Source organism: Aotus nancymaae, unplaced genomic scaffold (assembly GCF_030222135.1).
Source record: "Aotus nancymaae isolate 86718 unplaced genomic scaffold, 86718_ANA_hifiasm-v0.15.2.pri h1tg000155l, whole genome shotgun sequence".
Lineage (NCBI taxonomy): Eukaryota > Metazoa > Chordata > Mammalia > Primates > Aotidae > Aotus > Aotus nancymaae.
The window spans coordinates 1,850,964-1,874,637 of NW_026988570.1; the positions used below are offsets into that span (position 1 = coordinate 1,850,964).

A 23,674-nucleotide genomic window follows, 5' to 3' on the forward strand; every position below is an offset into this window, starting at 1 on the left:
GGAGGCCTCAGTAGAGGGCAGAGAGGTGGGGGTGGGTGGAGGTGGGAAGGCCAGGCAGTGGAAGGCACCCCAGGGCCATGTGTGGGAGCTTGAGTTTGACTTATGATTGATTTGGCTCTGTGTCCCCACTCAAATCTCATCTCAAATTGTAATCCCCACATGTCAGGGGAGGGGCCTGCTGGGAGATGACTGAATCATGGGGGTGGACTTCCTCCTTGCTATTCTCAAGATAGCGAGTGGGTTCTCACAAGATCTGCTTGGTTGAAAGTGTGTGGCACTTCCCCGTGTGTTTCCTCTCTCTCTTGCTGCCAGGTGAAGAAGTTGCTTGCTTCCCCTTTGCCTTCCACCATGACTGTAAGTTTCCTGAAGACTCTCAGTCATGCTTCCTGTTAAGCCTGTAGAACTATGAGTCAATTAAATCTCTTTTCTTCATAAATCACCCAATCTCAGGTAGTTCTTTGTGGCAGCGAAGGAACAAACTAACATAACCCAGTACAGAAGATGCCAGAGGGACCCAGGAGGGTGGCAGCTGGCAAGTAGGAATTCAGACTTCATTTCAGGCAGGGGGCTGGCGATTCCTGGAGAACAGATTTGACAAGGGTCAGGCTGAATGAGGTGGGAGTCTGCAACCAGGGATGGTCTGAGAGAGATGACAGAGAAGGAAGGCTTCGAGTAATTTCAATGTAGGAGGAAAAATCATCACAATGTGGTCACTGGTAGGATAGGGGGATAGAAAGTTTGAGGAGTTCTGGGGGGATGGCAATAGCAACTAACATTTATTGGGCATTTATTATCCTCCAGACCCTAATCTAAGCATGTTCAAATATTCACTCATTCAATTCTTGTAATAACCCTCTAAGTCAGGTATTAGTATTCCTATTTTATAGATGGGGAAACTGAGGTACAGGATGTCAGCAGCTTTCTCCATGTTATACATTTAGAGAATGGCAAGATCAGGATTAGGTCCCCAAAAGTAGGGTCACAGAGGGCCTGCTCTTTGCTGCCACACTAGAGCATGTAGGATATACCAGGCCATGTCCTAAGCCCATTTCATGTGTTAATTCATTTAATCCGTTGACAAACCAAAGTAGGTTCAGAAATACCTCATCTAATTGCATTTTGCAGATACTACACTTTTTAAAAATTCAAGGCTTGTGGTAACCCCGTACTGAGTAAGTCTATCAGAGCCCTTTCTCCAACTGCACATGCTCACTTGGTGTCTTTGTGACATTTTGGTAATTCTCAGAATATTTCACACTTTTTCATTATTTTTATATCTGTTATGGTGATCACTATCTTTGATGTTACTATTGTAATTCTTTGGGGGGGGGGTCACAAACCGCACTCACATACGACAGTGAACTTAATTGGTAAATATTGTGCGTGTGCTGACTGTGACCCTGACCTATCATTCTCCCATCTCTCTCCCTCTCCTCAGGCCTCTCTATTCCCTGAGACACAACTATGTTGAAATTAAGCCAATAACCCTACAGTGGCCTCTGAGTATTCAAGTGAAAGGAAGAGTAGCATGTCTTTCTAAATCAAAAGCTAGAAATGCTTTTTTAAAAAAAAAAAAGCTAGAAATAATTAAGCCCAGTGAGGAAGGCATGCTGAAAACTGAGATAGGTTGAAAGTTAGGCATCTTGTTCCAAAAAGTTAACCAAGTTGTGAATGCAAAGGGAAACTTCTTGAAGGAAATTAAAAGTGCTACTCCAATGAACATACAAACGATAAGAAAACAAGAGACTTTTGCCAATATGGAAAAAGTTTAAGTGGTCTGGATGGAAGATTAAACCAATCACAACATTCCCTTAAGCCAAAGCCTAATCCAGAATAAGGTCATAACTCTCTTCAATTCTACAAATGCTGAGAGAAGTGGGGAAGCTACAGAAGAAAAGTTTGAGGCTAAATTTGTTCTTGAATTTTATAGAAAGACACCGTGTCTATAGCATAGAAGTCCAAGGTGAAGCAGCAAGTGCTGATGTAGAAGCTACCCCTTAAGTAGCAAGTTATTCAGAAGATCTAGCTAAGATCAGTGATTATGATGGCTACACTCAACAACATATTTTCAATGTAGGTGAAACAGCCTTGGAAGACATTACCATCTAGGACTTTCATCAGTACCTGCTTCAAAACTTCAAAGAACAGACAGAATCTCTTGTTAGGGGCTAATGCTGCCAGTGGCTTTAAGTTGAAGTCAGTGCTCATTTACTATTTCAAAAATCCTAAGGTCATTAAGAATTATGCTGAATCTACTCTGCCTGTGCTCTAGAAATGGAACTACAGCACATGGTTGATAGCACATCTGTTTACAATAGAGTTTACTGAACATTTTAAGCCTGTGGTTGAGACCTACTGCTCAGAAATAAGGATTTTTTTCAAAATGTTACTGCTCATTGACAGTGCACTTGTCATCCAGGAGCTCTGAGGGAGATGTACAAGGAGATGCATGTTGTTTTCATGCCTGCTAATACAACAACCATTCTGCAGCCCATGGACCAAAGAGTAATTTTGACTTTAAAATCTTATTATTTAATAAATACATTTCATAAGGCTATGGCTGTCACAGATAGTGATTCCTCTTATGGACCTGGGCAAAGTAAATTGAAAACCTCCTGGAAAAAATTCACCATTCTAAAGACCATTAAGGACATTTGTGATTCATGGGAGGAGGTCAAAATATCAACATCAGCAGGAGTTTGGAAGAAGTTGATGTTCCAACCCTCATGGGTGACTTTGAGGGGTTCAAGACTTCAGTGGAGGAACTTACTGATGTGGTGGAAACAACAAGAGAATGAGAATTAGAAGTGGAGCTTGAAGGTGTGACTGAATTGCTGTAATCTCATGATAAAACTTTCACGGATGAGGAGTTGCTTCTCATGGATGAGCAAATAAAGTAGTTTCTTGAGATGTAATCTACTCCTGGTGAAAATGCTGTGAATATTGTTGAAATAACAAGAGAAGATTTAAAATATTATGTAAACTTAGTTGATAAAGCAGCAGCATGGTTTGAGAGGATCGACTCCAATTTTGGAAAAAAGTTCTGCTGTGGGTAAAATGCTACCAAACAGTATCACATGCTACAGAAAAATGTTTCATGAAAGGAAGAGTCAATTGATGCAGCAAACTTCACTGTTATCTTAAGACATTGCCACAGCCATCCCAACTTTCAGCAATTACCAATCTGATCAGTAAGTACCTATCAACATCAAGTCAAGACCCCCTACCAGCAAAAAAATTAACTCACTGAAGTCTCAGATGTCATTAGCATTTTTTAGCATAAAGTATTTTTAACAAAGGTATGTATATTTTTAGACATAATGATGTTGCACACTTAATAGGCTGCAGTATAGTGTAAATATAACTTTTATATACAGTGGTAAACAAAAAAAATGTGACTCATGTTATTGCAATATTCACTTTATTGCAGTGGTCTAGAACCAAACTGCAATGTCTCTGAGATATACCTGTACTGACATTCATGCTCTGCTTCTTTTTCTTTCTTTCTTTCTCTTTCTCTCTCTTTCCGTTTCTTTCTTTCTTTTTTTTTTCCCCCATAGTTTTGCTCTTGTCACCCAGGCTGAAGTGCAATGGCATGATCTCACTGCAACCTCTGACTCCTGAGTTTAAGCAATTCTCCTGCCTCAGCCTACCAAGTAGCTGGGATTCCAGGCACCCACCACTATGCCCCTCTAATTGTTTTGTATTTTTAGCAGAGATGGGGTTTCACCATGTTGGTCAGGCTGGTCTCAAACTCCTGGCCTCAAGTGATCCACTTGCCTCGGCCTTCCAAAGTGCTGAGATTACAGGCATGAGCCACTGCACCAGGCCTCATGCTCTGTTTCTAATGAGGGAATGCACATCCAGACAATTTAAGTGGTTGCTCATATGAATGGTAAGTGGAGAGACTGGAATTTGAACTCAGAATAGTCTGGAAACTGTCTGCTTCCTGCTCACCTAACTCCAGACCTGTACACCTAAAGATGTATACTCTCCTTGCACTTGAGTAGAATCGAATGCATTGAATAAACATCTAACCAGTCAAACCTCCACTTACCCAGACCCTGAACCTTGAAACCAATTGACTGGCAGCCTAAATTCATAGAAAGCTAGGAGATGGGCCCTATAACCAAGACTTGATACCCTTAGTAGAGAGAAAAAAAAAGAAGTGTGTTGAGGGTAAGTAGTTAGCCCAAAAGTTTGTCATGTTTCAACCAACTTTACGAAGCTATTTCCTCACAAATTGGAGAAGAGGTAGCAGGGACAGTAAACTAGGAAGAAACTAGAAAGCCAGAATACTGTCACAGAATATGCCAACTTTTTCCTGGGTTTGTGTTAAAATAAAGGCAGCCTCTTTCCCGTAATTGGGACCCTGCTTTCCTGGGGATTCCTATGACCAGATTTTCCATGGGTCAACCCCCTACTGTGATGGGAGGAGACAAGGAATGAAAGAAGCAGGAGGAAAGGAAAGAAGTTGCAGAGCTACAATGGGGACACGGAGCTGGGCCAGAGACTATGGAGGGTGCAAAGAGACCCAAGTCAAGAAAACTAGAAGGTCCTTGGGGGCAACTAGACTGACAGCTGGTGAAGGCAAGTGTCAATCTGTCCTGTTCAACACTGCGGCACTCATGAATGGCCCATGGTAAGGACTCCGGGGTTCTTTATCAATTAGTTAATTTCTATTGATCACAAATGAATAGTCTTGCCTCTGTAACAGTTACAAGTCCTACTGGGCAAAACTCAAAGCAAAAAAAATCGTTTTCCTTTGGCATGCATATGAAAAATTTTCAGGTTTCATCATCAAGTTATTTTGATCCAATTTAAACTTTCATGCTAATTTGACACCGCTGTCTCTTTTCTACTTGTGTAATTTCCAGGTCATGCCAGGAAGCTCCCTAAAAAGATCCTGTGAGTCTCAACTATGGTTGCTCATTAGAATCACCTAAGGAGCTAATATACACATGACGGATTCCTGAGACACACCCTAGATTTAAAAATAACGTATAGCACAAAGGCTGGGAAGGAAGAATTGGGAATACACTATGTAAGATTCTTACGCTACTTCGGAAGTAGAATAGTATTATTTGAAGGAGTCTATGATTTATTAAAGATATATATTATAAGCCTTGGGTCAACAATCAAAGTTTGTTTTTTAAAAGTATATAAATAAGTCACTAAAAGTGATAAAATGGAATAATAACTTAGCTTCAACTCAACCAAGAGCAAGCAGAAAAATGAGAAGAAAAATACATAAACAGAGAAAATAAAAATCACCTATCAATATGACAGATTTTAATCCAAACATACCAACAATCCCTTTAAACACAATATGTTTAAACAAACCATTTAAAAGTCAGATTGTCAAACATAAGGCAGTAAAAAGGCAATACTCAATTACTTGCAGTTTACAAGTAACCCACTGTAATGATACAGGTAGGTTAAAATAAAGCTATGAAGAAAGATGTACCATAAAAACACTTAGCAAACTCGGAGTAACTATATTAATATGACAAAATAGACTTCAGGACTAGAATACTTTCAGGGATCAAGAGAGAAATTATATAATGACAAAGGAATCAATCTCTAAGAAGAAATAAACCTGTACTGGTAAGTCCCAAAAACAACCACCAAAACTTTCAAAATATTTGAGGTAAAAACTGATAAAACTTAAAGAAGAAATAAACAAATTCATAATTATAGTTGGAAATGCCAACCCTCTTCTTGCAGTCTTTGAGAAAACAAGCAAGCAGAAAACCAATAATGATATATATGATCTGCAAAGCACAATTAACTGACTTGACCTAATTGACATTTATAACACTCTCCTCCCAACTGCAAGGGAATACACATTCTTTTTAAGTGTACACAGAACATTGTTTATACTAAGCCATACATTTCAAGGAATAAAATTCGTACAAAGGGTGTTATTGGACCATGACAGCACTTATAAATAATTCATGGGCTGAAGGGGAAGTCTTAAGGAAAAATTTAAACTATGTTTATCTAAATGAAAATGCAACATATCAAAATGAGAAAGACGAAGCTAAAGCAATGCTGAAAGATAAATTTTAGTATGAATTCATTATATTAGGCAAGGAGCAATGTCTCAAAGCAGTAACCTAACCTTACAGCTTAAGAGAGGTGGGTGGATATATAGAGGCAAAGAGAGGGAATGCAAGGGAGAACTTAAAGCAAGAAGAAGAAAAGAAAGATTGGAGCAGATATCAATGAATTGAAATGATAAAAATAAGGAAAATCAATCAGATACAATATGGAAAAACCAATATAATTGATAGGCCTCTATCCAAACTGATGTGTGAGAGACAAAGCAGTGGAGACAAGGAAAGAGGACACAAAACAACAGGAAGGAAAGGGGAGAAATCACACTGATCCCACAGACTTAAAAAGAAAAAGGAATGCTGCGACCAACGTGATCCCCAATTTGATTTCTAAGTCAGTATTATCCCAAGAAAAACAGCAGCTATCTTTTTGGCAGATATTAACAAGATGATTCTAAAATATATAAACAAAGACAAAAAAAAAAAGAATAGCCAAAACAATTCCCATAAAAGAATAACATTAGAGAACTGACACTACCCAATTTCAAGACAAATCAAAATTTAAAGCTGTTAAACCAAACCGAAATTTAAAACTATTGCTCTTATTAAGGCACTCTTAAGAGAAAAGTGATAAACTTGGGGAAAACATTTGCAAATAAAAATAAAAATACGATGCAAAAAACTCTATAACCTATAAAGAATTCTTGCACTCAACAATAAGAAAACAAACAACTCAAATGAAAAATTGGTAAAAGACCTGAACAGATGCTTCACTAATGAAGATATATAGATGGCAAATAAGTACATGAAAAGACACTAAACATTATTAGTTATTAGTATAATAAAAATATAAAACTACAAACTATTAGAGATAACTATCAGAAAGAGAAAATAAAAATCAAACAAAATCTGACAATAAAAATGGCTGGCAAGGATGCAGGACAACGGTAACTCTTATACATCACTGATAAAAACACAAAATGATACAACCACTTTGGAAAACATGTTAGCAATTTCTTATAAAGTTAAACAACACTTAACATTTGACCTACCAGTCCTACTTCTATGTATTTGCCCTAGTGAATCAAAACCTTATATACACACAAAAACTCGTTGAGAATAGTTTTTAGTAGTTATTTATAATTGTGAAAAGTAGAAACAACCACATATTTCTCACCAGGTAAATCGATAAACAACTTATGGTACATCTACACAATGGAATACTCTTCAGCAATAAAAAGTAGGAAATTATTGGCTCACACAGTGACATGGATGAATCTGAAATGCATTTTGTTAAGTGAAAGAAGGTAGATCCAAAAAGCTACATATTGTACAATTCTGTGTGTATGACATTCTAGAAAGGAAAAACTAAAGGTATGAAAAACAGGTTGCTGAGGGTAAGACTGTGGGAAGGAGCTGACTATAAAGAGACAGCACAAGGGAATTTGCGGGGCGGTGGAACAATTTTGTTTGATACTGAAGTGGAACAACTCTGTCTTTGTCAGAGACTATAGAACCATACAACACAACATATGATTTTAATTGTATACAAATTTTAAAGTAACTACCCCAATGTCAGGGAAACACAAGATGGAATGGAGATTGTGACAAATGAAACTAACTATATTACAAATGTTTGACATGATCACACTCAAGTAGAGAAGAAAGGGTCTAATCTAAAATATTTAGGAAAACAGTAGTTTGAGTAGATATTTTAAGCCTGAAGAAACAAGAACTATAGACTAAAACTAAAATCTAGTTGGTAACTTTTTTCTCATGATGGTACAGATTAGTAATTCTGAAACTAACTTACATGCATGCTATGATTAAACAAGAAAATATATTGTAAATACTAAGTTTCTCACAGTCAGAGAAAGAAGTTACAAATAAGCAATAGGGGAAACTGCTGGGATAAGTCTTGAGGTATGAGCATTACTATGAATTCACTTTTTAAATTTTACTATATATCCTCATAGATACATACATTTTCTAGCTATGTCCTCTCAGAGGACTAGAAGAGTGATACCCCAATAGCAGCTAGCACCCAGATTTTGGTTTCTAAATACCATTTCCAATAAAAGGAAGCAGGAATTCTAGGGGTGGGGTAGGAAAAATATATGACCCTGAAGCATCTTCTGTGGTTACACAGCAAGGAAATGCTTAAAACAAAGTGGTCATATCAAAAGGATATAGCAGTCAACTGAGCAGGGCTCCCAATGGCCAAAGCTATAAAAATTAAATAAACTAAATAAGTAATGATAGTAATGAATTGTAATTCAAAGAGTAAGATAAATATCCATGAATCCAAACTGATATAAATAAATGATTAAATAAATAAATAGAAAAAAGAGACGACTCTTTATTACAGAAGAATCTCTCTCTCTCTCTTCTCTCTTCCCCCGTGTGTGTGTGTGTGTGTGTGTGTGTGTGTGTGTGTGTATGTATGTATGTATGTATGTGCCTGCTGTTGAGAAACAGAAGATACATTTAAGATCCATTGATGGATGCTTAAATTACTGGGTATGACTTTAAAGAGAAACAGAATGCTTGTATAGCATTAAAATATTTCCCCCAAAATACTATTAATTATCATAGTGGTTTTAATTTGTTGCTGCAAATATTTTGACACTCCTCTCTTCGGGATATGGAGCTTAATTCTTTTTTAGTTTGGGCTAGATTTAGTGACTTATTTTTTTAAAAATAGAGTATGGAAACAGGGAAATAGTAACTTTTTAATGAATAAAGCTAGCTGACACTGCCTTAATCAAGTGATCAAGCTTAACACCAGTAATAAGACACTCTGATATCATGTATCCAGAATATGAAGTGATAAGAAGGGCACATAATTTTTGTGCTTTTCCTTCCAAATATTCATAACCTCAGTTTAATTGATGAGAAAACACCACATAGGTCCAAACAAAATACCTTGCCAGTACACTTCAAAGGGGTAAGGCAAAAATAAATAAATATGGCATAGCATTTGCTAGCACAACAGGGTGGCTACAGTAAAAAAAAAAATTAATTGTTCATTTAAAAATAACTAAAAGAGTATAATTGAATTGTTTGCAACATAAAGGATAAATGTTTGAGGTGATGGATGCCCTATTTACCCTAATGTGATTATTGTACATTGCATGCCTGTATCAAAATATCTCATGTAACCTGTAAATATATATATATATACCTATTGTGTACCACAAAAATTTTAAATTAAAAAAAGATTGTGTTAAGACAATGAAAAACAGCAAAAGACTAAGATTTTTTTCCAGATTAGAGGAGACTAAGGACACCTGACAACTAAATGTAAAGTTGTATTCTGTACTGGATCCTGGAATAGAAAAGTAACATTAGTGGAAAAACTGGGGAAATCCAAATCAACACTGTAATTAAGTTAATATATTGTATAAATGTTAATTTCCTTGTTTTGATAATTGTACCATGATTGCGTAAAATGATAACATTAGAGAATCTGAGTGAAGAATATATAGAACCCTTCTGTATCTTTGCAATTATTCTATAAGACTAAAAGTATTTCAAAATAAGATGTTAAAGTGAAGATGATTGCTTAAAATTAAAACAATAACAATGTACTATGTGGTTTTTAATATATGTAGAAGAAAAACATATGACAATAGTAGCACAAAGAATGGAAAGCAATGAATGAAATTCTATTCTTCTAAGTTTGCAATGTATATAAAGTGGTAAAATATCAATTAAAGGTGGATAATGACAATATGAATATTACAATACTTAGAGTATTCACTAGGAAAAAGAAAAAGCAGAGAAGTACAAGTAAAAGGCAAGAGAGCTGGGTGTGGTGGCCCACATCTACAATCCCAGCTATTCAGGAAGCTAAGGCAACAGAATTATTTAAGCCCAGAATTTTGAGATCAGCCTCGGCAATATAGCAAGATGCTATATCTTACAAAAATAAAATCCAAAAGCCAAGAGAGAAGATAAAACAGAATTCTAAAAATACTCAATAATCCCTAAAAAGGAACAAAAAGAAAAAATGAATAAACTATGAAAATACAGAAGAAATGTGAAGCAAGGAGCAAAATGGTAGACCTAATCCAACCAAATGAGAATTTATAGTAAATTAAAATGGGCTAAACACTCCAAATTAAAAGATTATCAGACTGAGTAAACAGCAAAATCTTATCACATGTTGTTTATTAAAATATCTTTTATTAAAATTAAAAGACATACCATGAAAGGATGAGGTATAAGAAAAATGGTATGTCCATATCAATAGCAAAGAATGTAGACTTCAAGAAAAGAGAGAAATTATCAGAAATGAAAAGAGACATTTAACAAATATGAGAAGCTAAATTCCTCTAGAAAACACAACAATCCAAAATCTGTATATGCTAAGTAACGAAGTTTAAAAGTACACAAAGGAAAAATAACAAAAATAGAAAACAATAAACAAGATCACAATCATTGTTAGAAATGTTAACATTCTTCTCACAGTTATAGTAAGCAAACAAAAAAAAACAATAAGGATATAAAAAATACAAAAAATCAGTTAGCATATAGAATATTCCAAAAACATTTTAACCACTCGATCTACTTTATATTTGTAGAACTTACATCCAACAAGGGTTTATTATGTGCTCTTAAGTACACATCGAATATTTACCAATATAGATCACACATGAAGATAAAACAAGTATCCATTTTCCACAGATTGAAATAATAGAGGGTTTGTTTTCTGACCAAAGTAGAATTAAGTTAGAAATCAGTAACAAAATAGTATCTGGAAAATGCCTTATTATTGGAAAATTAAACCACACACTTCTAAATAGCTCATAGGTCAAAGAACAACTAAAAACAATAGAAAAATATTTGACTTATGAAATTATGATATATGAAATACATAGTATTAAATTTTTATTTTAGAAAGAATGAAATGTTTAAGATCAATAACTTAAGCTTCCACTTTCAGAAGCCAGAAATAGAATCCAAGAAAATAAAAGTGAAAAAAGAATAGACAAGGACTTATATCAGTAACACAGAAAATGAACAAAAATTTAAGAAAAGCTATAAATTTCCCTCTAGACACTGCTTTAAATGTGTCCCAAAGATTCTGGTACATTGTGTCTTCCTTCTCATTGGTTTTGAAGAACATCTTTATAACACTAGGAGAAATGCCTGACATAGGTGATGGGGAGATGGAGGCAGTAAACCACCATGGCATGTGTATACCTATGCAACAATCCTGCAAGATCTGCACATGTAATCAGAACTTAAAGTATAAAAAAAAGTTTTAAGAAAAGCATCCAAGGCAAAGTAGGTTATTTGAAAAGATTAACTAGGCTGATAAATACCTAGCAAAATTGGCAGAGAAAAAAAAAGAAGCCAAAATTTTTTTTCTTTTCCAAATAAAAGAAGTAACATTGACACAGATCTTACAGACATTAATATTATAATAATGAAAATTATTAACATTTGCATTTTACAAATTAGTAAAGAAATGAACAAATTCCTGAAAAAATGCAGGGTAACAAAACTGGCAAGAGAAAAAACTGGCAAGAGAAGAAATTGGCAAGACTAAAGACTAATATTTGTTAAAGAAATTAATAAAGTCATTAAAAACTTTCCAATAAAAAAATCAAAAAACCCATATCCATACCATCTTAGTAAATACTATCAGGCATTTAAGAAAGAAATAAGAGCAATCTTACATAAACTCCTTAAGAAAAATAGAGGAGAAGAGATAACTTTCCTATTTCTTTTATGAAGACAATATAACACTTTTCTTGGAAGATACCAAAAACTTCCAAGAAAATTTCAAGTAAAAAAATTATAAACCAATATTCCATATGAACATACACACAAAAATCCTTATCAAAAACATTTGTCAATTACCTCTAACATAAAAAATAAATAATGCGGCCAGGCACAGTGGCTCACACCTATAATCCCAGCACTTTGGGTGGCCAAGGTGGGTGAATCACCCGAGGTCGGGAGTTCGAGACCAGCCTAACCAACATGGAGAAACCTGTCTCTACTAAAAATACAAAAAATTAGCCGGGCATGGTGGCACATGCCTGTAATCCCAGCTACTCGGGAGGCTGAGGCAGAAGAATCGCTTGAACCCGGAAGGCGGAGGTTGCAGTGAACCAAGATCATGCCATTGCACTCCAGCCTGGGCAACAAGAGTGAAATTCCATCTCAAAAAATAAAAATAAAAAATAAATTAGCCAGGCATGGTGGCAGGTGCCTGTAATCCCAGCTATTCAGGAGGCCGAGGCAGGAGAATTCTTTGAACCTGGAAGGCAGAGGTTGCAGTGAGTCAAGATCGCGCCATTGCAATCCGCCTGGGCGACAGGGCAAGACTCAGTCTCATAAAAAAAAAAAAAGAAAAAGAAAAAGACCGGGCATGGTGGCTGACGCCTGCAATCCCAGCACTTTGGGAGGCCGAGGTGGGTGGATCACCTGAGGTCGGGAGTTCCAGACCAGCCTGACCAACGTGGTGAAACCGCGTCTCTACTAAAACTACAAAAAATTAGCTGGGCGTGGTGGCACGTGCCTGTAATCCCAGCTACTTGGGAGGCTGAGGCAGGAGAATCACTTGAATCCAGGAGGTGGAGGTTGCAGTGAGCCAAGATTACCCCATTGCGCTCCAGCCTCGGCAACAAGAGTAAAACTCCGTCTAAAAAAAAATATATCTATATATCTATGTAGCTATATATCTATCTATCTATCTACCTATCTATATATAGATAGGTAGGTAGGTAGGTAGGTAGGTAGATAGATAGATAGATAGATAGATAGATAGATAGATAGATAGATATAGCACATGACCAAAGATTTTAAAGAATGCAAATTGGCTCAAAATTTGAAAAGTAATGTAACTCACTTAATAGAATGAAGGAGAAAAGTCATATGACCATCTAAATAGAGAAAGAAAAATTGTGTCAAAATTGAACATACATGAACAAAACACTCAGCCAATTAGGAATTAAAGGGAATTTCCTCAGTGTAATAAAGTGCATCAACAACAATATCAAAAAAAAAATAGTTATAAAGAATGAATAAGACCTACTATTTAACAGTAAAACAGGGTGACTATAGGCAGTAATAACTTAATTGAACATTTTTAAATAACTAAAAGAATGTCATTGGATTGTTTGAAACACAAAGAATAAATGCTTGAGGGGATGGATACTCCATTCTCTATGATGTGCTTATTTCAAATTGCATGCCTGTATTAAAACATCTCACCTACCCCTTAAATGCAACACCTAGTATATAACACCTCGTATATACCCACAAAAGTTAAAAATTAAAACAAACAAGAAAGACAGTAACAATCTGCAGTGAACATTCATGTTAATGGTGAAATACTGCACGCATTTTCACCTGAAGTCAAGAACAATATAGGATGTCCTCTCTCACCATTGCTACTTGACATTGTGGTGAAGGTTTTGACCAGTCTAATTAGGTAAAACCAAAACAAAATAAAAATCAAAAAATCATAAATAGTGGAAAAAATAAGTAAAACTCTCTTTACTCATATGTGATACATTGTATGTGTAGAAAATTCTAAATGGTCTACAAAGAAATTACTAATAAGTAAATTTAGTGACAATAAGGGTTAATACACAATAATGAGTTATATTTCCATTAAATATTAACAAACAATTGGGAATTAAATTAAAAATCAATGCCTTTTAACTGCATTTAGTGGAAAATGTACAAGATTTCTACACTGTAAATTACAAAACATTACTTAGAACAGATATATCAGCTTCATTAATCTAAAAGACACAATACTGCCCAAATTGCTTCATAGATTCCATGCAATCACAAATCAATCTAAACAGACTTGCAAAGAATCTAGAATAGCAAGACAATTTTGAGAGGAAAAAAAAAATACTTAGAGGACTCACACCATCTGATTTCTTTTTCTCTCCTTTCTCTTTCTCAATAGTTTAATTATATATATTTCACATATCACAGCATTTGTACTTTTAAAGTGTACAATTCAGTGGTTTCTAATATATTTAGGGAGTTGTGCAACCATCACCTTATAATTTTAGAATATTTTCAGCACCCAAAAGAGAAAGCCTATACCTATTAGCAATTACTCCTCATTTTCTTCTGATACAGTTTGGATGTCCCTTCCACATCTCATATTGTAATCCCCAATTTTGGAGGTGGGACATGGCGGGAGGTATTTGGGTCATGGGGGTGGATTCCTCCTGGCTATATGCTGTCCTCACTGTAGTGAGTTCTCACAAGATCTAATTGTTTCAAGTGTGTGCCACCTCCTCTACTCTTTCCTGCTCCTGCTTTCACCATGTGACATGCCTGCTCCTACTTCAATTTCTGCCATGAATAAAAAGTCCCTGAGGCCTACCCAGGAGCAGAGCAGATGCCTGTGCCATGCTTGCATAGCCTGAGAACCATGAGCCAATTAAACCTGTTTTCTTTATTAATTACCCAGCCTCAGGTGTTTCTTTATAGCAATTCAAGACTGACCTATTACACCTCCTTTACCCTTCAGTCCCTAGAAACCACTGATTTACTTTCCATCTCTATCAATCTGACTATTCTGGAAATTTTATATCAATAGAATTATACTGCATGATTTTTGTAACTGGCTCCTTTCACTTAGCATAATGTTTTCAAGGTTTATCCATGTTATAGCATGTATCAGTACTTCATTTTTTTTTGCCAAATAATATTCTACTTTGTGAATGTGCTATATTTTGTTTACCCATTTGTTAATCCATGGACATCTGGATTGTTTCTACATTTTCATTATTATAAAAAAGGTCACTATGAACATTCATGTGCACATTTTTGTGTGCATATATGTTTTCATTTCTCTGGGGTATATACCTAGGAGTAGAATTGCTGTGTTATATGGTAATTTCATGTTTAATATTTTGGAGAACTGCCAAACTGTTTTCCAAAGCGACTATACCATTTTACATACCCACTAGCAATGTATGAGGTTTCCATTTCACTACATAGTTGTCAACACTTGTTATTATCTTTTTCATTATAGCCATCCTAGTGGATGTGGAGTTTTATCTGATTGTTGTTTTGCTTTTTACTTCCTTGACAAATAATGATTTTTAGTACTTTTTCATGTGCTTATTGGTTATTTGTACATCTTCTCTGGAGAAATATCTTTGGATCTTTGTCCATCTTTCAATTGAATTGTCATTTTATTGTTGAATTGCAAGAATTCATATATGTTCTAGATGCAAGTCCAGATGTATATACCAGATATATAATTCGAAAATATTTTCACCTATTCTATGGATTATCTTTCATTTTCTTGATGGTGACTTTTGAAGCACAAAAAATATTTTACTTCTTATGAAGGCCAAGGTATATACTTTTTTTCTTTTGTAATTGTGCTTCTGGTATTCTAACTAAGAAACCACTGCCTAACCTACAGTTGCAAAGATTTGTTTTCCTCTAAGAGGTTTATTGTCTCATGTCTTAAATTTAGGCCTGTGCTCCATTTTAACTGCTGCATAGGGGTCCAACTTCATTTTTTGCATATCAATATCCAGTTTCGCTAGCACCATTTATTGAAAAGACCATTCTTTCATTGAATTGTCTTAGCATCTTTGTAAAAAATAAATTGGCCACAAATTTAGGGATTTATTTCTGTACTCTTGATTTAATTTCATTGACCTACATATCTATTCAATTCCAGTACCACACTGTCTTGATTACTGCAGTTTTGTATTAAGTTATTGAATTGAGAAATCTGAGTCTTCCAACTTTGTTATTCTTTCTCAAGATTGTTGTGCCTATACTGGATCCTTTATATTTCCATAAATTTTAGGATCAGCTTGTCAATTTCTAAAAAGACAGGCTTCTGGGATTTTGATAGAAATTGCATTGTATCTGTAGATTAATTTGGGGAGTACTGTCACCTTGACAACATTATTTTTAGTAGAGACGGGGTTTCACCGTGTTGACCGGGATGATCTCGATCTCTTGACCTTGTGATCCACCCACCTCGGCCTCCCAGATTTTTTTTTTCTTTTTTGCATACTGTTGTTCACAGTATTCTCTTATATTCCTTTTTATTTCTGTAAGGTCAGACCTACTGCCTGATTCCAAGACCTACTATGAAGCTATAGTTATAACAATGTCTTAGAAAAGACACAGAAAGGAATAATCATAAAACAAGAAAAAGATAAATTAGACTTAAGCAGTATTAAAATTTTCTGCTCCCCCAAATAACACTATTAAGAAAATAAAAAGGCAAAATCCACACTGACCCAAAATATTTAAAATAAGTATATCTAAAAAGAACTTGTTTTTATTTTAAATAAACTCTTGTAAGTCAATGATAAAAAGACAAGCAACTCAATTTAGAAAAATACGCAAGGGGTTTAAACAGATCTTTCACATATACAATGGCCAATGTGCACACGAAAAAGTACTCAATGTCATTAGCTACCAGATAAGTGTAAATTTAAACCACGATGTGATAACATTTCATATCTACTAGTGTGAATATGGTTAAGAAAGAACTGAAACAAATGTTGGTCAGAATGAAGAACAACTGAAACTCTCACATGCTGCTTAAGGGCATGTAAAACAGTGGTACCACTTCTTTGAAAAACTGGCAATTTCTTACAAAGTTAAAAATCCATTTACCCAATTATCCAGCAAGTCCTCTCTAGGTAAAGTGAATATTCTTGTTCAAAAATGAAAAACTTGAACAAGAATATTCACTTTATCCTTTTCATAGTAACTACAAGCCTGGAAACAATTCAAATGTCCATCAGTACGACAGATAAACTAACTGCAATTTAGTCATTTCATGTTACTATTCAGCAATAAAAATTAACAAACCGTCTATGACATTGAGGTACATCAAGACCTTCTGTTGAATGAAATAAACTGGACATAAAAGAATACATGTGGTATGACTCCATTTACATCAAGTTCAAAAACAGGCAAAACTAAGCTATGGGAATAGAAATCGGAAAACTGTCTCTGCTGTGGTGGAGAGGTGGGGGTCAACTGCAAAGGGGTCCGAGGAAACTTTTGGGGATGATGGAAATGTTGTATATTTGGTGTTAGTGTTCGTTACACGAGAAGAGTATGTGTGTGTCAAAACTCACTTCACTAAAAACTAAAATCTATGTATTTCACTGTAGGCAAATTAAACCTTAAAAAATAATTCAGAAACGTTTTAGGTAAGAGATGTTGGATGCAAGTGCTTTAAATATTCTTTTAGGTGGCATGGATAGATCTTACTGTTGTTACCTGCAGCTCAGCCTGCAGGATTCAGTGTCCTTGCACCTTGGAACACTGGCATTCTACTTGTCAGCCTCGCAATAAGAACACAGGTGCACCCACCCAACCCCTCCCAGCCATGCCAGCAGGGGCTGGGCAACCCTGTCAGCAGCACACCAGATATGCAAGAGCTCTCTAATTACCATCCTTTTATAAATGCTGGCACTAGCTTCCCCATCGGCATGTCAAATTTCAAACACAAGCTAATTCTAAATTATTCAGAAATGAATGATTGGAGTTAACACTGAGAAGCAAAATTGCTTATGGAGGGAGGAAAGAACACAGAATAGAGTCCAAAGTTTGGAGTTCCACTCCCAGTCCACTACTTCTAGGCTCTGTGATTTGAGATAAGTCTTAAGTTTCTTTTCTTTATAATGCAGGGGTGATGATAACATGACACACAAACTGCTGGACAACGGCATAGCACTTGGGGAGGAACAGCTGAGAGGCAGAAATGAAAGCCTATGGTAGAATGTGAATTTCCAGGTGAAAGTACACATTTTATTCAAAGCCCTCCCTCCCCACCTCCACCCGCCAAATATACACACACACCTGGACCTATTTTTGAAAACTTTACTGTAAATTAGAACCTTTATCAGAAGGTAAAGAACTTTTAACTGTTCAAGTCTGCTACTTTTAAAATTCTGGAGAAATGTTGGCTCCTGGCTTCTCAAATTCTCTATGGCTGCCATTCATCTGAATACAGAGAAAATCAAGATTTGGACCTTGGCATCCTTTAAAATTGGATGTCCAGATTAAAAGCATCTACAGAGGTTTAAGCATCCAAGGATGCTTTTAACCTGGGCATCTGATTTTAACAACAGACTCTTTCCTGATCACAGTTAGAAAATGACATCCTGTGCCTGCTTCTCCTCTGAATTCTTACTCATGACAGGGCGTCACACTTGCCTTGAGAGAGCAAACCCTGAGAGCCATCTCACCTGCTGGTGAAGGTCAGGGCTAAGGCTATGGCCAGGTGGGGCATCAGCCGCAGGGTCTGCATTTGGTGCTCAATGATCTTCACCTCTTCCTTGGCTTTGGGCCCAAATTGCCTCCAGCTAGAGGGAATCAACAGACACCACTGTTACCCAAATCCAGGAGGCAACTTCATTTCCAGAGCTAAAAGTGCTGGCTAGCCATTCGCCTTCCAAAGCCTCCAGAATGCAGAAATCTGAATTTCCTAAAATGTGGTTAGGACAAGATATCCTAAGTTTCTGAAGAAAGGCCAACAGGAAGCTTTTCAGCTTTTCTAGAAGTTAACCTTCCCAGCATGGAACATTTTTAAAGCAGCACATCTATCTAACACCAGAGTAATTTTTACTCCTTAACATTTACATGACATTTTATAGTTCCAAGTGCCCCATGATCATTAATTATTCAGCTTTACTAAGTTTGTGACATAATTAATAAGACAGGAGAGATACCCTAGAACATATTTCAAAAGGACATTCTCAACAAGGAGGGTGACATTAACCCTAGTGCCCCTGTCAGATTCACAGGCGGGTCATTACTTTTAGCCCACCTAAACCCCCTTGCGATTCTATGTGGAAAAGATGTTCTCCACATCCCACCTTAAATCCCTGTGCCCTGCAGACAGCATCTGCATTGCACTCTGAGGCTGCTCTGTCAGGTGAACCAAGGTTTTACTTGGAGCAATTTATAAAGTGGTGTAGGACTGTCCTCTCAGGTAATGCCCAGGGACAAATCTCCCAGAATCTCATACTTGTAGACTGCAAAGAGCCCCGGCTTTATGTAGAGGTCACCCTCTGCCCCACACAGCCTGATGCTCTACATCCTACATTTGGCAGCATCCTGTCTTTGAACAGCTCTTAGTTTAACGTTGGTTTCTGAAAGAACAGCATTTCACTCACGCACACATGCATACACGGTGCTATGTTATCAAACACGGCGGGCAAACCTTTGCTTCACACACCAGTGGGCTGAGGACATCCATCAACCACTCAAAGAGAAGAGAAGGAACAATTGTTTAAAAAATCTTATATATGATAAAGACTTTGTTAAACATACTTTTATACTTAAATATTGTGTTTATTTGTAATTAAAACAAGGGCACCATAATCTTTTTAGTGTTTAAGGCATCTGGAATTCATAGCCTAGAGCCGTCACAGGGGTGGTGAGGACAAATGACAAGCACACACAAGGAAGGCCACACTATGAGCACAGCCTTGTTTTCTAAGAGCACAGACTTCCTCTAGGCACAGCCTAACTACCCCACGGATGACTGTTTCAAAAGCACCACCCCACCCTGCCCTTCTTCCATGCCCGCCCCACCATCCTAGTTCACATTCCACCACAGCAGGCTCATGGCTCCAGACGAAAGGGCTGTTAGTCTACAGGGAAATATCTCAGTTTTTGCTGGATCATGGTGAAACCAACCAAAAAATCACAAAGCTGGTGTCATCATGATGTTGGGTCATTGATAAGGACTGAATTGTGTCCCCCCAGAATTCACACATTGAAGCTCTAACCACCAATGTGACTATTTGGAGACAGGGCTCTTAGGAGGCAATTAAGCTTGAATTACGTCATATGGGTCCTAATCTGATAGGATTGTTGGCCATATAAAAAGAGAAGAGAAAGTTACCTCTCTCCCCACACTCGTGCACTGAGAAAAACCATATGAAGAGACAGCAAGATGGCGGCCAGCAGCCGTCTGCCAGCCAGGAAGAACACCCTCACCAGACCTGTCAGTGCCTTGATTTTGGGCTTGCAGTCTCCAGAACTATGAGAAATAAACTTGTATTATTTAAGCCACCCAGTCTACAGTATTTGGTTACAGCAGCCAAAGCTGATTAATATAGTCATTTTACAAATTCCATGTGTTCCTCCCGCTTAACTTCCCTTTTTACATGCTGTGATTATACTGTAGCTTTATCTATGGTTGTTGTGGCTATTGTCTTATCCACCAAAACCAGGTAATGACCACATGCAGTTCACTGGGGACGTCTGTGTGTCTGCTCTATGCCCAGCACCATGCTAGGCACTGGGTGTTCCCCAAGTCAAGAAGGCTGAGTCCCAGCCACTGAGCCCAGAGCCTGGGACATGGAGAAAACCCAGACAAGGTGGCATGTGCAAAGAGAGCCTTGGGCACGGCCCCATGCTCCAGAGCTTCACTTCAGGACATTTTACTTACACAGTGACAGCAAAAGCAGTGATTGATCACAACTTTTAGTTTTTATTGTTGTTGCTGTTAGGTTGTTTTTTTTTTTTTTTTTTTTGCTGAAAAATAACTATGATAATAATGCAATTTTAAACAGTATCCCATCACAATTTCTGTTTCTATGGCGAACTCTTTATTTGGCCACCATACACTCAATATCCATTTAATGAATGAAAGAATGAATTTGTTTTGCAAATGAGGAAATGCAAATGAATCACAGCAGAGTGGCCACTGGAGACCTCAGGGAATGTCTCTGGATGCCAGATCCCACCCCAATCTGTTGTGCCTCCGTTTCTCGATGGAGGTACACCTTATAGTAGTGCCATTTCCTCTTTGACTCTCATGTTCAATTAGGGGGACGGGTGAAGAGCAGAAAGAGGCCATCGGGGGTCTACGTGGCAGGCCTCGCAATGCCTTTCACTGTGCTGATAGAGAGGAGTTACGTTTTCCTAATCCACTGCTGAGTTCCCAGGTAATTTTACAAAAATCAGGAGTGTTCACAAGAATCTGAATGTCCAGACTTTCTTTAAAAATAGGAAGACCTGGCACCTCTGGACCCTATTCCCATAATGCGATCTGCTGGAATTCAGAAGCCTGATGCTCTAGGCAGGGAATGGTGGTCCCCTGAGGACCCCAGAGCCCTTTCCACTCCCTGACATTACCTGCTGGCCCAGGGGGGCACTGAGTTTTTAGCCACATTGCATTTTTTTTTTCCATCTAGAATAAATTGACTTTGGCATCTTAACTTGTTAATTATGTTCTATAACTGTGATATACAGCCAAGCATAGACATCCTATGTAAGTCTATGAATTTACTGGAAGAACTTCTAGGGAGCAAAATGGCTCTGGCCAGCTTGTAGGGAATAAAATTCAAATGCCTCAGCTTGGTATTCAAGAGCCCACTTCAGCCTGACTTGAGTGTTCCAGCCTTTTCTCCCCCTAAGCCCCTTCAGATGCTCTTCCCCATCCTGGGCCTCTGTCCAAACAGGGCTACCTGCCTGCAGCCGACCCCACCCCTAACTGTCAGTGTCTAACTGGACTCATTTTTGCTGGACTCAGCCAAATGCCCTTTCCCCAAATTGAGACTTCCCTGATTCTCCCCTTCTCCTTGGCACACTCCTTCAAAAACAGAACAGAACCAAACCAACCAAAGCAAGAAGCAGCTTCTCCCCAGAATGCTGAGCATTTAATGTTGCACCTCCTGCATTGCCCACCACCTTCCCTTTCCAGCTGGCACCATGTGTACCTATGGTAACCATGCGCCTCTGACACTTTGACATCTGGGACTTTGCTGACCCTGGAGGGACAGGGGCTCCCAGGGCCAGCTAATTCCTAAAGACAGCAAACGACTTCCCTTTGAGTGTACTTTTCAAATGTAAACAAATCAGTTCAGGACCCCATCCCCGCTGCTTCTTTCATCTGGCTCTTCCACTCAGCACCTACCCTCTTCTCCCCAGGGCCAGGTACCAGACAACTCAGGACAGATCCTATGCCTCGGAGCCTTCTGAAATTATTCATACTAGCCAGTCTTAAACTTACTTACCTGCCCTGCCCATTTCTTCCTCTGGAAACCACAATAAAGCCTCTTGCCCACATTTTCGCTTGATGCTCTCTGCCTTCTAACCAATGCTAGTGTTTCCCCACGTGGCCCTGCGTGGTATGATGTGCCCTTGCTTTTGGAAACTATAAGTAACAAACTGTGCTTTCCATGGCTGTCCTCTCCTGATCTGCCAGCTTCACCATACTGAGTAATAATACAACCTACATTTTAAAACAGCACCTTTCATTGGACTCAGCCTGCTGAGGAAGGCCCGCTCAGTCTTCTGGTGCCCCAGCCTGCCCTGACATATGAGCCCAGGAAAGACAGAGGCAGGAGGGCAGATGAATGTCCTGCCAGCTCCCAGCAGCTCCACACCAACCGCTCCACTCACCCTCTCCCGCTTCTCCTTGGAACATTTGCTTGTCATTAGATGTTGTGAACAAAACTCAATTCTCAGACACTGGAGTGCTGGCTGGGAGCTGGGGCAGTTAGGACAGGGATGAGAGGAATGAAAGGAAGGAGCCTCCCCTGTGCCCAACAGCCCACTCCACCACAGGCTTTTCTGTCAGGGGCCAGAGGTAAACAGGTGGGTGGGCAGAAGGTAGGTACCACCCAACTCTTTCTTTCCCTACCTCTGACCCAAGACCCTGACAATCCCCAAGCACCGAGCAGGGAGTTTCCTCTGACTTCTCACTCATCAGATGTGCTCTCTGGCTTCTCCAAGGAGGAATGACACTGAGGGCTACTGAGGCTCCTCCCACCCAAAGATGCAGCAAGAGGTCAGCCCTGTGACTGCCACCATCAGCCCCCATGTGGGCAGCCTGCAGCAGCAGAGGCAACAGAGACCAAAGGCCTCAAGACTTGGGGTTCCCAGAGGGCCTGCCCCCTGAGAGACCCTGCCCTGGCATGCTGCGGTCTCCCTCTTATTTATGCTCTGAGGCCCCATTGGCCTTACCAAGGGCCATGACAGTCCAGGCCTGGACTCTGGTTGCCAGCGTCCTGCAACACTGCCCTGAACGCAGCTCACAGGACTGTAATCTCTGCAGCTGGCCAGCAGTTACTGCCTGCCAGACGTTTTTATTGTTCTAGTTTATGATCTATATGGACACAATATTCTTCCCATCCTTTTCCTCCACTGGGTTACTATTTTTCTTTAAAAACACATACAAAGGCTATATTTTTCTCTGTAAATATAATTTTTATTTCGGTACTTCCTCCCCCCAAAAAACCAAGTCACTTAGCTCAAATTTTTTGTGATCTTCAAAATAAAAAAGTGGTGCGTGTGCGTACAATGATATCCATGTGAGAATAAAGCCGGGCTCAGAGAGTGCTGTGAATGATGCCATTTAAAATTATAGACGTGAAAAGCTATTTCTAGATTCCAGCAACTCCTAAGGAAGAGAGGAAACATTTATTTTGAGTTGTTTTATTTCATTCCCACTCAATTTTGAACACGGCTGCTTAAGGCAACATTCGTGGGATATGACATGGCTATTAATCACCAAGGCAGCTACTGCAGGCGCAGCCTCTGGGGGAGCTGTGCTGCTCGCCTTCTCCCCTCTCCCTCTGGTCTCTTCTCCCAAAGGAGGCTAGTGACCTACTAAAAAG

At 38.2% G+C, this 23,674-nt stretch overlaps 1 protein-coding gene across 1 annotated transcript in view; it reads right to left on the reverse strand.

Annotated features, from left to right (window-relative positions):
• ACOXL (acyl-CoA oxidase like) overlaps nucleotides 1–18,951 on the reverse strand; it is a 208,185-nt gene extending 189,234 nt beyond the window's left edge. The window contains 2 exon segments of the mRNA XM_064371646.1: nucleotides 18,287–18,403; nucleotides 18,917–18,951. Coding sequence (XP_064227716.1) covers nucleotides 18,287–18,403; nucleotides 18,917–18,951 — 152 coding nt within the window.
• Between the last annotated feature and the right edge of the window lie 4,723 nt (nucleotides 18,952–23,674).